Here is a 13,317-nt window from a genome sequence, read left to right as displayed (position 1 = left end):
CTTTGTTCCCACTTAAGGATTATCTTTTTTTGGGGGGAAGAAATTATCCCAAAGCATCCTTACAGGTTTAGGAGTAAGAAATATTATGTCCCTATAGGAAAAGCCTGAGGGTATTCAGAGCCAGTTCTCTGCAACTGATTCAAGGCCGTGGAGCCCCTTGCCCGAAGACCCCTGCCGGCACGCTGCAGGAGCTGGGATGTTCTTGGTGAAGGCCAGAGGAGAGGAGAAATGCAAGCCACAGGAAGCAGCAGGGCCCGTGTCCTCAGATGCCACCTCAGCACAAGATGTGCCGAGTTGTCTTGGAAAGAGACGGTGACAGATCTGCCAGCGGAGACAAGGCATCAGCCAGCCCCGATGCCAGTGGGAGCCGCCAGCCCCCTGCCACGGGCTCCCCAGGGACCCTGCCCCTCCACCCCCCGCAGCCAGCATCCCATCCCAAAAATCAGCCTGCAGGAGTGCCACACAGAGCCAGCTCCCAAGCCCAGACTGGGCAGGTTCACTCGCCCGCTCCTGTTTGCAGATGCCAAACCTGCATCCCCCCAGCACAGCTGGGCAAGGCTCTGCCTCTGCTTCTCCCCCAGACCCCCACCCCGGCATAGCTGACAGGACAGAGCTGCACCCACCAGCATCACCACCCAGTCCCTTCCCTTCTCCCTGCCGTGGTTTGCTTTCCAGGACAAAAATAAAAAGAAAAGCAACTGCCTACATCCCTGGGAAATTTCAGACTACTGGAAAGCAATGCACAAGTGATGGATGATTTTACATCCAGCATCCTCTGCCAGGGAGAATTATTTTTTTGGAAGAATCAGACATCTTTAAGGGAAAGTTATACTTCAAACCATGTGATCAACAGGGGGAAGAGACTTTCCAGACGGCAAGGAAGCAGCCAGAAAAACTGATTCTTAACACTTCAAGGTAAAGCCAAGAGCCGAGTTTCTCCCTTATTAACTACAGCTGAAGCATCTGCAGCTGCCAGGGTTGGAGCTAATGATGGGGAAACAGCACACGGCGGTTGCTGGGACAAGGATCACGCTGGGGATTTGGGGACAAGGACCCCCCTGCAAGCAGATGCCACCTCATCCTCCCACAGACAGTGGTCCCCAAGCTGGGCAGCTGGCAGCGGGGATGCGGGATGCCATCGCAACACCCAACACCCGCACAGCGCCGCGCTCCTACACACACACACACACATCACCCCCCGCCCCCCCAGGGCATCCCCCAGCAGGGGGGCAGCGCCCGGGGGGGACCCCGCGGCTCCCGGTGCCGGGCTGCGCTGGGGCTCGGGAAGTTCAATGCTGCCACCTGGCGGCAGCAGAGGGGCACTGCAGCCCGGGGGGCTCCGGGCAAGGACCACCCACCATCCGGTGACCCATCACGGTCACATCAACGCCGCGTTACAAACCCTTTGCCGCCCAGGACTTCGGCAGGTGAATTCCTCTGGTTTCTCCAGGCAAGCCCCAGGGATGCAAACACCCAGCCAGAGCATCTCTTTGCTTTGAAAGTTTGCAAGCAATTGCAAAAAAAAAAAAGATATCCATGTATGCACTTTTTTGCTACCACAGCCCGAAAATTCAGCATTTCAGTTTACCCACAAATCAGCCATGAACCAAAACTCTGAAGCAACAGGGAAGGACGGCGGGGGGGGAAGCTGAGAAAGTCACCCTGGTATCAGGCAAGTGTTACGAGCACAACCCAAGTAACTGCACTTTGGCCACAGGACAGCGGTGCTGAGCCACACATAGTACAGGGTGAATGGCTCCAGGGTGTCCCCAGCACCCAAAGCACAGGCACTGGGTGTCCCAGCCCAGCTGCCAGTGCCAGGGTGTCACGGGCAGGCTCAAAGTACACACATGCGCGCCATCCCTTCCCAGTGGATTCCTCCCCTGTGATCCAGCGACACCTTTAATTAACCTGGAGAAGCGTGGAGCAGCTGCTCGCAAGTGATGCAACTCAGGACTCACCTCCTCAGCCTGGGGGTACCGGACACGGGGGCTGCCCCACTCCTTGCTGATCCGCCGGCGGTACTGGTGGCACTTGGGGATGTATGTGCAGCCAACATCACCCAGCTCCGGGTAGATAATTTCTAAATCCCCTCTGGGGGAAAAAAAAAAAAAGAAAAAAAGAGAGAAGAGTGTGATTCCCACACCAGGGATGGGAATTGGTGCCGCTTCCCAGCCAGGCTTGAGCTGTGGTTGCAGTGCTGGGATGTGGGATCCAACTTGCAGCCATCAAAGATGCTGGGCACCTTGCGCACCAGGATAAGCACCCTCCCACACTGTAACATAACCATGGGGTCTGCTCCCTCTCCCAAGCAGCAACAAAGCTTTAAACATTCATTATGGCTCAGCACACCTTAGACTGGAAAATACTGGGAATATAGTCTTTAAAAATCATGGCCCATGTGGGTTAAACTAAGGGCTGAAGATGGAGAACAAAGCCACCCTCACTCCCCACCCCCCTTGGCCTCAGAGAGGCTGTTTGAGCCCTGAGCCCCCTTCTCCCACTTGCAATTTGAAAGCAGGGACAAGTCTCCTCTGTGTTTTGGGTACCGATAGTGCAATAATCCTCTATCTCCAGCTTCTGCATTATCCAACAGCGAAAGGGGCCACTGGAGCAAGCTGCCAGGTCACCACAGCACGTAGCTAGCGAATCTCAAGGCCACTGATAAGCTGCCACTGCCATGACCCTCCCAGGAGGAGCCCTTAAATCCTGCAGCCAGCACCCACACAGCACCGGGCTGGCACTGGGGGGGCTGCGGGCTCAGAGCAAGGGGCTTTTCCTCATAGTTGGTGGGAGGAAACCGGGGACAAGAGAAGTCTCTGCTTGCCTGGATCTAGAAGATCAAGTTGTTCTTATTTAGAGAACGTTCTGGTTAACTGAGAAGCAGCAGAAAGGATGGGTTTGAGGCAGAAGCTCCCAGCGATGTGGGATATTAAGACACTCACCCCCCCCCACGGCAAGGGGCACGTGTGTGCCACTGCCTCCCATCTCCAGCGGCCCACAGGCCACAAGAGTTTTAGCCAAGTTCAGCATCCAGATATTTGATCAGGGGGTGCATTTGGTGGCTGCTCAGCCCGTACAGCAGCCAGCTGCCTGCTTGCAGCTCCAGGGGACCTCCCCCCCCCCATTTCTTCCTCTTCCCATGCCGTAAGCATCAGCATTCCTGCAGCATGGGCTCTGAGGTCTGCAGGGTGAACTATTCCAGCACGCTTCTTCCCCAAAAAACAGCCTCCTTCCTCTAAAACTTTCTGTAGAAACCACTCGTCATCTCTGATGCTGTTATGTCTCTGTAAGAGCCTCTGCACGACAGATCAGGGAACAGCTCTGGCTGACCCAGGACACGAAGACCCCAGGTTGTGGTCGGAGCAGCACAGCGCGGTGGGCACCGCTCTGGCTCAGATTCCTGGCAAAAGGGAGAAAGCAGCCCGTATTTATAGCTCTGGCAAAAGGGATCCAGGAATTAAGTGTCCCAGGAGGTGACACCCTGGGCACGCATGGGACTGGATCCCAGAGCTGAGGCAGCTCAGGGAAGAGCCAGGGGGTCACCCCCTCACCTGCAGAACTCCCTGTCCACGCTGCTGAGCGTCTGGAAGAAGCAGGTCTTCGAGGGCTCATCTGGCCGGGGGGGCTGTTCCTTCCCAGCAGCGGTGCTGAGCAGGCCAGCAGCCAGCAACACAGCAGCCAGCAGCTTCATCCTGCCCTGTGGGGACCAAGGGACAGAGAGGGTCAGTCCCATGGGTAGAGCTGTGACCCCGCGCTGCCCCCCTCAGCACCTCCTGGCAGCCACAGCATCATCACCACCATGCTCCAGTTCAGCTCCTCCCAGACACCAGCTCACACCCACCCTTAGACATCATCCCCACCATTTTTACATCATTAATCCCGATTATACCAGAAAGGAACCACATTTCCTGCTGCTGCACCGAGCCACCAGTGGGCTTGCAGCAAGATCCCGCATCTTTGAGCGCCCGTTTCTGCCCACCTACAAGCAAGGTGCATTGCCACCCTCCTGCACGGCACCAGGGATGTGCACATATGACATCATAGCCTGGGCAGCCCAGCTACTGTCACCAGCAGTGACCCCTGTGCCACCACACTCCAAGATGGAACACCAAGAGGGGACAGAGTCTCTGCCTCCAGGTGCTGGCCCTGCTGCTCTCCATGGGATTCTCATGTGATGGAAAAGATGGAAAAATTGGTTTGGGGCTTGGTCATGGTCTAACCAGGACCATCACTGACGGATGCGTGACCAGCGCATCCCTGACCCCAGGCAGAGCATCTGTAGGGGAACAGCACAAGGGTTCACCTTGAACCCAGCCACCCCCCCTGGAGCAGGGAAGAGCTTTTCTCTCAGGGGAACAGCCATGGCCACCCATGAGCCTGCACAAAGCAGGAGCCAAGCCGCAAGGAGGAGGTGAGCCAAGGTAGGGGGTCTATATAGCCACAGCCCTGCCAAGCCCCCCGCCAGCCCTCACCGGGCCACCTGATGGACCTGGTACCCAGAGACTTACCCGCTGGGTCCTGGGGATGGGTGAGCAGCCAGGAGGCAGAGCCTGGAGGCTTGAGGTTGCCGTGGAGATGGTTTCCCTGGAAGGAAGGGAAGAAGGGACTGGGAGTGAAAACACAGCCTGGGGAAGGGGCAGCTCATCCCCTACAGGAGCTTAAAAACAGGCAACGGGTTTTCATCCCACAACAACAGCATCCAACCAACCCAACCCACCAGCTCCAGGTAACTCTAATTCCCCCCCCTCCCCCTTACACTAGCATCTTCCCAGCTAATTAGAAAGGATGTGACCCAAACATTTATTTGCACTAGCCCATCTTCTCCGTTGCCTAATCAGTTCTGGATGAGGCATATGCAAAAAAAACCACTGTCAGTTGGGAATAGGTATTACAACACATACTGTATCATTATATAATGAAGTACCAGCACGCAGAGCGAACACGAGTAAGTGCTAGCGCCACTGTCATTAGAGAAAAAGGCATCAGGCTTAACTAATTAGAAACATTAATGTATTGGGAATGATCTGGAGGTTTAGGGGCTAATGGCTCCGGTTCCCACGCTACAAGATGGGCAAAGCCCGTAATTAGAGCCCTGATCCTGCAAACAGGCTCACGTGAGTAACGCTTTTCCCATCGGAGTCAGGAGCACTGGTTTGCATGAGTCAGGATCACCAAAATGGGGTTTGCATCCGCACACGCTCCCACACACTAGGAGACTGATAACCTGGGGTCCTGGGGGAGCCTGAAGAGGGGTCACAGCCCCAGGCAAGGGATGCCTGACCGCTGGTCATTGTTACAGCTGCCCAGGGAGTCTCCTCAGGATTTCTGAGAACAGCAAGACTTCCCTTGGAAAGCTGACAGTTTGGCAGGAGAGTGGCTTTGACCAGGACAGACACAGGGATGTGGACACCAGGAGAGCTGTAGACATGGACAAGGGACCCTGCCTGCGATAAAACCATCCATTTTCACTGTTTAAGCCTGAAGAGCAGTGAAGCTGGGACAGGGCTTGCATTGCTGTGGCCCCAGCAGCTCAGCCCCCCAGGTCTGTCACACAGCAGCAGAGGAGCATCGTTACTTTGCATTAACCCACTCCAGTTGGTTCCTGCTGTAACTTTGCAGCAGTGGCTTGGGGTGACCACTTGGCAGAGGTTACCCAAATAACAGCAAAAGCCAGAGACAGGATGAACTCTGAACAGGGCTATTTTATTTTAAACCTAGAGGCAGTGAGAAGCCTGTCACACAGAGGCAACATCAGCTGCTTCTATCTGGAGACCTCCCAAGAGGATCATCACGAAATGGGATCAGCGCAAAAGGGTTTGCCGACAGACAAGGTGCAGAGGGATCCCCCAGGGATGCTCTGGAAGAAAGACCCATGGGAGCAACAATTTCTCTTGCAGCATCCTGTAAGAGGAACTATGGCTTTCTCTCTAAAAGCTATTTGCAAAGTAATTACAACAATGCCATTTCCCCGGAGCAGGAAGCAGAGTTGGAAAGACAGCAGGAAGCCCATGCAGCAAACCCACATCACGAGGGTAGAAAAATGCAGGGGCGAGCAGTGCTGCCAGTGCCAGACAAGAGCTCCTGTGCACCGCTCCCACAAGGTCAGACTGGCTCCCAAGGGGCACGAAGCCACCAGACTGTTTGCTTTAGACACATGCACACAACAGGGTGACTCAGGAGCCAGCGGTGCTGCTGGCTTTGCTGCCAGGCTGCAGCCAGCACAATGCTGCCTGCACAAATACTCCGAGCCTGGCAAATCTGTGCAAGGGACAGCTGATTTCCACTGGCATCCAGCTCCTCCGGCCTGCCTGTGCCTGGAGCTGGGAAGAACCAATATACCACAAGCCCAAGAGCCCACATGGAGCAGCCTCCCCTCCGGAGAGGGATCATCCCATGGGAAAACACATCAAGTGGTGTCAAGCCAGGTACAGAGCACGAGCCAGCTGCCTCTCCCAGCAGCTCCAGCATGTTTGCGCGTCACCTCTCCTGACTAAGCAGTCCAGGACTGCAGGAATCTCATCTTTCCAGCTGCTGGGAAACCTCCAGCACGGTGCTGCGGCTATGCTGGGGAAAATATGTTCATCCAGGATTCCCCACACACACTCCAGAATGAGATACTGCCCTCGGCTTCGAAACAGACACTTCACACTTTTTTTGCAAAGCTGATATTGAAAACACTACTGTAAACCCCCTCCTGCTCCTCAGTTTTATCGTTTCTCTACAGACCATGGGCAGCAAGCACAGCCCTGGGGATTTAACCACTCTCCAGCTATGCACTGCATCTCCACACGTCACCTTGCTGCTCACCCTGGTCTCTCTCCCTTCCCTCCCAACTCCAGAGGAAGGAGAGGAAGGAATAATTTTTTTTTTTTTGCTGTTAGTTTGGAGGATGGCTTGAAACAACCTTGGCATGGAGCCACGTAGGCTCTGCTCCCTGCCATTCCCCATCCTTGCACAGCCCTGGGGCACAGGGCCAGGAGGTTTCTGACATCCAGCAGGAATAGATATTCAGGAAGAAGAAAAAAAATAAAGCTTTTAAAAGGTACCAAGCCCAGCCAGTCACTTTTGCACAGACTTATTTGGTTAATCACATGAGAAGCAATGATGTGAAGCCCAAGGAAGCCGAGTGCTGCCTACATATGCTGCAGTCCCACTATCACTTCAGTTCATTGGGAGAAGATACAAACACAATTATAAATCCAGCAAACCAGGTCAGGTCAAAAAGCTACTAAAAATCCTTTCACAGTTGGCAAAGCCAAGGAAATAATAAGTTCCTATTAATATTAGGGATTAAAAGGCTCTTAATGAGAGGAAACTACCATTAGGCAGGGGAAGAAGGGAGAAGTCTGGGGCTTACTGCAACCAAGCACATACAAGATGCAAAGCACCTGCGTTGGGAGCAAAGTTACACACATCAGCTGGTCCCTGGGGCCACAAAACTGGTACTTGCAGAGGGAAGAAGGTGGCCTGTTGCAGAGGAGGCAGCAGCCCATCCGAGTGCTGCCCAGCTCCCCAGCACATCACCCCTTTGCAGCCCACTTCTTGACACTCCCTCATAGCCCCATCAGCCACTGCCAAGGTCCCAAAATATTTGCCAGGGAACACTGAAAGCATTAGGACACAGCTAAAAAAAATAAATTAAACTATTTCCAGGAACCCCATGGACACCAGCTGGATCTGACAAGCTCTCAAAGCTTCCACGTGCATGCAAAGCCTCCAGCCCTGTTGCAGTTTGTTTACTTAAAGCTGGGCTTTCATGTAAAACAAGTGTTTCCAGATCAGAATATCCCCATAAATGTTCAGAAGAGACCAGCTTTTTATTTTGACGCAAGCCAAAAACATATTGTTTGCAAGCTTTGGAATTTCCCACCCCAGCCACTGGCTTCCTGTTGATGTTAGTTTAAGATTAACCAGTGCCATTTATAATCCGCTCCAGTGTTTCTTCTGACTTCACCCAGCACTAAGTCCCCACGCCATAAAAAGCGATTTTATTTCATGGAATCTAAGCTTACATCCATCCCATTTCATTAAGTGACCTCTGCTCGCCCCAGACGTTAATTGCCTGCAGAGGCAGAGCAGGGAGGCAGCGCTGGGCTTGAGTTTCCCCAGTCCCATGACAAAGGAAACTTGGCACCCAGGGTTTCTCCCCTCCCCCCCCCCCCAATTTGTTTTAGGCTGCACTAAAGTTGCAGCTCACCACTACAGCCCATTAGAAACTTCATCCCCTTTTCTTGCCACCGAGCCAAGGCTGCTGCTTTGCTCCGGTGCTCATGAGAACAAGGGTTTGTTTTGCTTTGCATGAGCAGAGGCAGTTCTGGGCAGTAAACGTACTCCCACCTCCCAGCATTAGTCCAGCCCAGCTTTTCCCTCTGATTTGGGCTCCTCTCTGCCCCAGTTTCCCCATCGGGAAAAAGTCCTGTGAGCAAAGCACCCAAGAAACCAATAGAAACCAATTCCTACAGTCTGAAAAACAGTTCAAAAGAAAGGATTTTACCTGTTGATACCCACCAGCAAGACTGTAGGAAGGAAAGGACTTGGCAAGAGCCTCAGTGGCCAGGGGAATTCCCTAATCAGTCTTGCAGGCAGCCTATTTTTCAGCTATTTTTTCCATAGCAATCAGCAAAGGAAACAGAAAACCACATCCTATCGCCATTCATAACCTGCTGCACCTCCAGCCATGCCCTGGCCGTGCTGTGCCTCTTATCTCACCTCTCCACAGGCTGTCCTCACACTTCCCTCTTTGCACGGCTAACAGTTTCATTCCCGGCTTCAACTGAATCACCACAAGGTCATCTTCACCTTGCCCAGCCAGCCCACAGGGCAAGAGCTTTGTGAATTTTTTTTAAAAAAGCATTTGTCCGAGAGCACAGCATAAACTTGCATCTGCACCGATTTGCAGGGCCAGCCTTCCGTCTCGGAGAATTTTAAGGTTCTGGGAAGACTTAAGTGGCTTTCGGTGATGCAACAGCTTTACTTGGCTCAAGTGGCCTCCAGTTTTCCTGGATCTGTCTCATGCCACAGAAGGGTCAGGAGTTAGAGACCCAGGCGGGCAGTGCAGAAAAAGCTGCCCCCAGCTCACTGGGCAGCAGCAGCACCAGCCCTTATCCTTACTGGGATAAGATGGATCTGAGCATCAGAGGAGACAGGACAGCACCAGCTCGCCATGCAAGAGTTCAACAGCTGAGCCTGGGTTTCTGCATCTACAGCATTAATAAGGTGCCGGGGCAAAATATAGGGTGATGTGGTTGCATTCACACACACCCCCAAGCAGACCCCTGTGAGCCTACAAACTGAAACGTCAGAGATTTGCCTTTTGGAAAATGCCAGGTGCAGATCCACAGTGCAGCCTGAGATTAACCACCAAATATTTTGGCTTTTCTCTTTTGACCTGCCAAAGCCCCAGGTCTGAACTCTCACCCCCATCCACCCCATTTTCCTAGCAGGCAGCTGTGTCTAGTTAAGATGGATTAAACACTGCTGTCACCACCAGCAGTGGAGAAGGTCCTGAGCGACCAAGGGGGAAGGGTCAGAGCCCTCAAAGAGGGTCAGGTCCAGGACTGCAGCACCCCCTGCCCAGCAGTTTATGGGGTCAGGGAGGGGATGCACGGTGCTTTTTTGCCCTTTGCTCAGGCTCCCGCATCACATCCCAACAGAAGATGCAGTGCAGCACAAACCAAGCACCAGAGCAGGCCCCGGGCTGCCATGAGCCCCCAGAGCCTTCCTTGGCACCACAGCCCCCCAAGCACCAGCCCCTCTCCCTCAGCTGGGCGTCACAGGAGCACTTGGAGGAGGAATGTTCAATCCTTGCTGGGCTTATTGCCCATAGCTAGGTGCAGCCCCCCCCCAAGCCTGGCAGCAGCCCAGAGCTGCCGTGCGCTGCAGCACGCAGTGATCGCCCCTTCTCCTGCCAGCCCAGCCCCATCAGCGTGCGAGCAGGAACATGCTTCAGCCCCTGCAGCACCCGACACCACCCTGAGCACTCGCCCCAGCACGCTTGCACAGTGCAGAGACCAAGCAAAATCCTCACCCGCGGTGTCGCATGGCTCAGGGATGGGGCCACCCACCTCTGCACCCCATGGATGCTTGCCCCATCCACACACCCCTCCCCTGAAGCAGGATCTGGCCCCCGGAGCCAGCTGGCACATAGTGGGGAGGGTCCCTGGGGGTCTGCAGTACATACAGCAGCTCCAGGAGCAGATTCCTGGGTGAGGTGACCTTGGTGGCAGGCACCGCTGGGAGCACGCTGGATGTGCTGCCTTGCACAGCTACACCTGCCAGCGCCCACCCTGCCACAGCAGGCACCTTGTGACTGCTCCTGCCGGAGCTGCAGCTCTTTCTGGGGAAGGTCTTCTATTTCGGGAAGAATGTTTTCATTTGGCCTATATTAAGCGCATACATTTCGCAGTCACAAGGCAGGCACAGAGCTGAGCGGGAGCCTCCTTTCCTCCAGCACCAGCAGCTCCGCAGCCTGGCAGATCCCAGATCCCAGCGGTGCTGGCACACACCGCCCAGCCGGTTGCTCACCGGAGCACTGCCTAATGCAATTACCTCCCGCATGCATCCCTCCGTTCACACACTTGCTGAGAGGTTGCTGCAACCCACTGCAGAGCTGCTCAGCATCACTTTAAATTCCTAGTTTGAGCTCCGGCATTAAGGACACACACACATACACCCCCCCACCCACTCCTGGGGACAGGGGAGACCATGCAGCATTGCTGCAAAGACCAACACACAACAGCAGCGTGAAGGAAAAGCATTGAGAAACCCTCAGCTGTGGCTTTTGCTCAAACAGACACACACACACCCCCCCCATGCTCCCCAGGGATGCTGCGTGGGCCGGGTACAGCACTGGGGCTGGGTTACAGAGGGGTCACCCAAGCACTTTCACCTTCCTTCCCTCTTCACCCCCCCCCCCCCCCCCCCCGCTTCTCCCAAGGGCTGCACCCTGGCAAGAAGGCCCATCTCTGCCCCATGCCTTGTGGGTGCCTAATAGTGATTACAGCCCTTTAGGGTTAGAGACAACGACAACAACAACAAAAAAACCCAAAGCGAAAACAAACACCCATTCCTGGTCCTTGCCATCTCACCAGCTGGGCTGGGTGATGCTCGTGGGAAAGCCCTGGGGCCAGCAGGTTAATGAGCAGCTGGGGATGAGGAAGAAGCGTCCTCAGCTCTGACTCAGGTCAGGCTGAGCCTGGCCCCACCAGTTGCCCCATCAAGGTGTGATGGGCTGGCTTTGCCTGCTGCCCACCCTGCTGCTCCCCAGGCACAGGGACCTACATGGAATTTAGGCTGGCTGAGCAGGGATGCCTATAAATAGCATCGTTTCAGATTCAGCCTGCATGTGGCTCTTCCCTTCAGCCCCCAGTTTATTTTCTCTCTGTCAGTGGCTCTCTGCAGCCCGAGATGAAGAGGAGCCAGGCTGGGCCCTTCGTTAAGTCAGGTGGATAAAAACAGGGAGACAGACTCGTTAGATTGGTCCAAATCCACAATGTTGAAGCACTTATACCAGATTAACCTTCGCATCAAGAGTACCAAATCACACTAAACTGGCTTAACCCTTCCTTAAATGGGTTTAACTGGTCTGCTGCAGGGGGCTCGTCCAGGTTTAATGAGCTCAGCTGAGTCCCAGTAATGGTGCTTTCCCAGGAAGCCCTGAGCCCCGTCACAGCTCCATGCAGGGGGTGGCCCCCAGCCCCTCCCCCATGCTGGAAGGAGGCGAGGGTACTTCCCACAAGTACCCGCCTGGAGCATGGCTACCTTTTCCAGAAGGTTTTTCCAGCTTCCCCCTCCCCAAGCATTCACTCCCAGACCCTTAGCACCCTGGTTCTGCAGGGAACCCCAAGGTGACCCCCTATTTACTGTTCCTGCAGCTACCAGAGCCCTTGCCCTTACACCCCAACAACCAAACAGCTGCAAAACGAGGAAAATGCATGATGCCCCCCCATCAACACACAGGAAAACAGAACCCTCCCCTCCCCCCACTGCTTTTCCACCTACCCCTCTTTGCACCACCAGTATCCCCAGTCCCACAGCAGCAGAGGAGCCAGCAGCTGAGGGCAGCCTGCGCCCAGCCAAGTCTGGCAGAGCCCCAGAGCCGGCTCCTCGGCAGGGCTGAGCCCAGCGCTGGCTCAGGGGCTGAGCAGGGGGGAGTTTGCAAAGGTAAGGGCTGACCCTGGCAGCTGGGACGCCAGCAAACGCTGCAGTTTGCAGAGATCAGGGCCGTTTGCAGGATGCTCTGAGCTGCAAATCAGGCATTGCTCCAGGCAGGGAACGTTTTCCCTGCTCCGTGACCCAGCAAAACAGGAACCCTTTCAGTACCTGCTACAAAATTAGGCATGAAAATGCCCCTCGCTCCCCCTTTCTAGCTCAGTTCGGGCTAGAGCAAATGGCTCTGGTGAGCACATAGCACACGTGGGAGTAAGCCCTGGGTGCCAGCCACACGCAGCAGCACCCGGGGCACGACAGCATCTCCATCAGAAGGTGAGGCAAGACCTGCAGCAGCCAAAACCGCCGTGCATGTGCCGAGCGGCACGTTCCTGCCTGTTATCAGCTAGATCGGTACCTGCAGACAGCATGCTCCAGTCCCTCCAAGAAAAGCAGCCTGAGCAAAGCTGGTTGAAGCCCAGGGCCTCCCCCTGCCTCTTTTTAAGCCTGATGGACACCTGCTGCCCATCAGCTCATTAGCTCCCTCCTTTCCCATTGACTCACCAGCTGGTCCCACTGAATCAGGCCTTTGAACCACCTCTCCTTTCCGTGGCCCGTGGCCATTTCCCTGGTCCTTCGGTTCCCATTGACTCACCGCTGCTCACCCAAAGCTCACCCTCCCCTTTCCATTCCCATCCTGATCACTTCTGATCCCTTTAATTCACCCTGCCCTGGTACCTGCCTGCCTTCTCACCAGCGGCAGCATCCGTGATGGGCCGCGAGGAGCATCCTGCAGGTTGGGCAGCTCGTGGCTCCCAAAAGCACCTTCCAAAGAAGTGGCATTGCCAAGCCCCAAGGCTGCAGGGGCAGTTTGCTTTTCCAGGCGCAAAGGGTTCCCCCCACCCCCCTCCTCACCCTGGCTGGCATCTTCTGCTTTCTTTTCTTCCACAGACCGTGGGAGAAATAGCGAGTGATTTGCAGAATTTAGATGTAATCACTGGCTCAAACATATTCCTTCACACTTCCCATCCATCCCTCCACCCAAGTTCATTTTCTCCAGCTGCAATACATTTAGGAATGAGTCTGAAAGGCTTTGGAGTTGTGGGATTGTCGGGAGCAAGGAGATGTGGGCTCGACGCGTGCCGTGCCGCTGGCACACCCACAGCG

General features: G+C 54.8%; 1 protein-coding gene across 9 annotated transcripts in view; it reads right to left on the bottom strand.

Moving 5' to 3' along the window:
- Nucleotides 1-13,223, bottom strand: part of PEBP4 (phosphatidylethanolamine binding protein 4) — an 80,012-nt gene extending 66,789 nt beyond the window's left edge. The window contains exons 1-4 of one of the 9 annotated variants that reach the window (XM_037371678.1): nucleotides 13,066-13,223; nucleotides 4,512-4,587; nucleotides 3,555-3,700; nucleotides 1,962-2,094 (exon numbers count right to left, since the gene is read on the bottom strand). In XM_037371678.1, the coding sequence (XP_037227575.1) occupies nucleotides 1,962-2,094; nucleotides 3,555-3,700; nucleotides 4,512-4,587; nucleotides 13,066-13,160 (450 nt within the window). In that variant the 5' untranslated portion in view covers nucleotides 13,161-13,223. Of the gene's footprint in view, nucleotides 1-1,961; nucleotides 2,095-3,554; nucleotides 3,701-4,511; nucleotides 4,588-4,759; nucleotides 4,863-8,511; nucleotides 8,663-10,183; nucleotides 10,289-11,090; nucleotides 11,139-12,003; nucleotides 12,083-12,568; nucleotides 12,625-12,714; nucleotides 12,807-13,065 lie in introns of those variants that run through there. The other 8 variants (XM_037371676.1, XM_037371679.1, XM_037371685.1 and 5 more) reach the window with 8 other exon arrangements.
- Between the last annotated feature and the right edge of the window lie 94 nt (nucleotides 13,224-13,317).

The sequence above is a fragment of the Falco rusticolus genome, chromosome 20 (genome assembly GCF_015220075.1).
Source record: "Falco rusticolus isolate bFalRus1 chromosome 20, bFalRus1.pri, whole genome shotgun sequence".
NCBI classification, from domain to species: Eukaryota; Metazoa; Chordata; class Aves; order Falconiformes; family Falconidae; genus Falco; species Falco rusticolus.
Note: the sequence above shows the minus strand (reverse complement) of the source record. Positions and strands in the feature narration are given on the sequence as shown.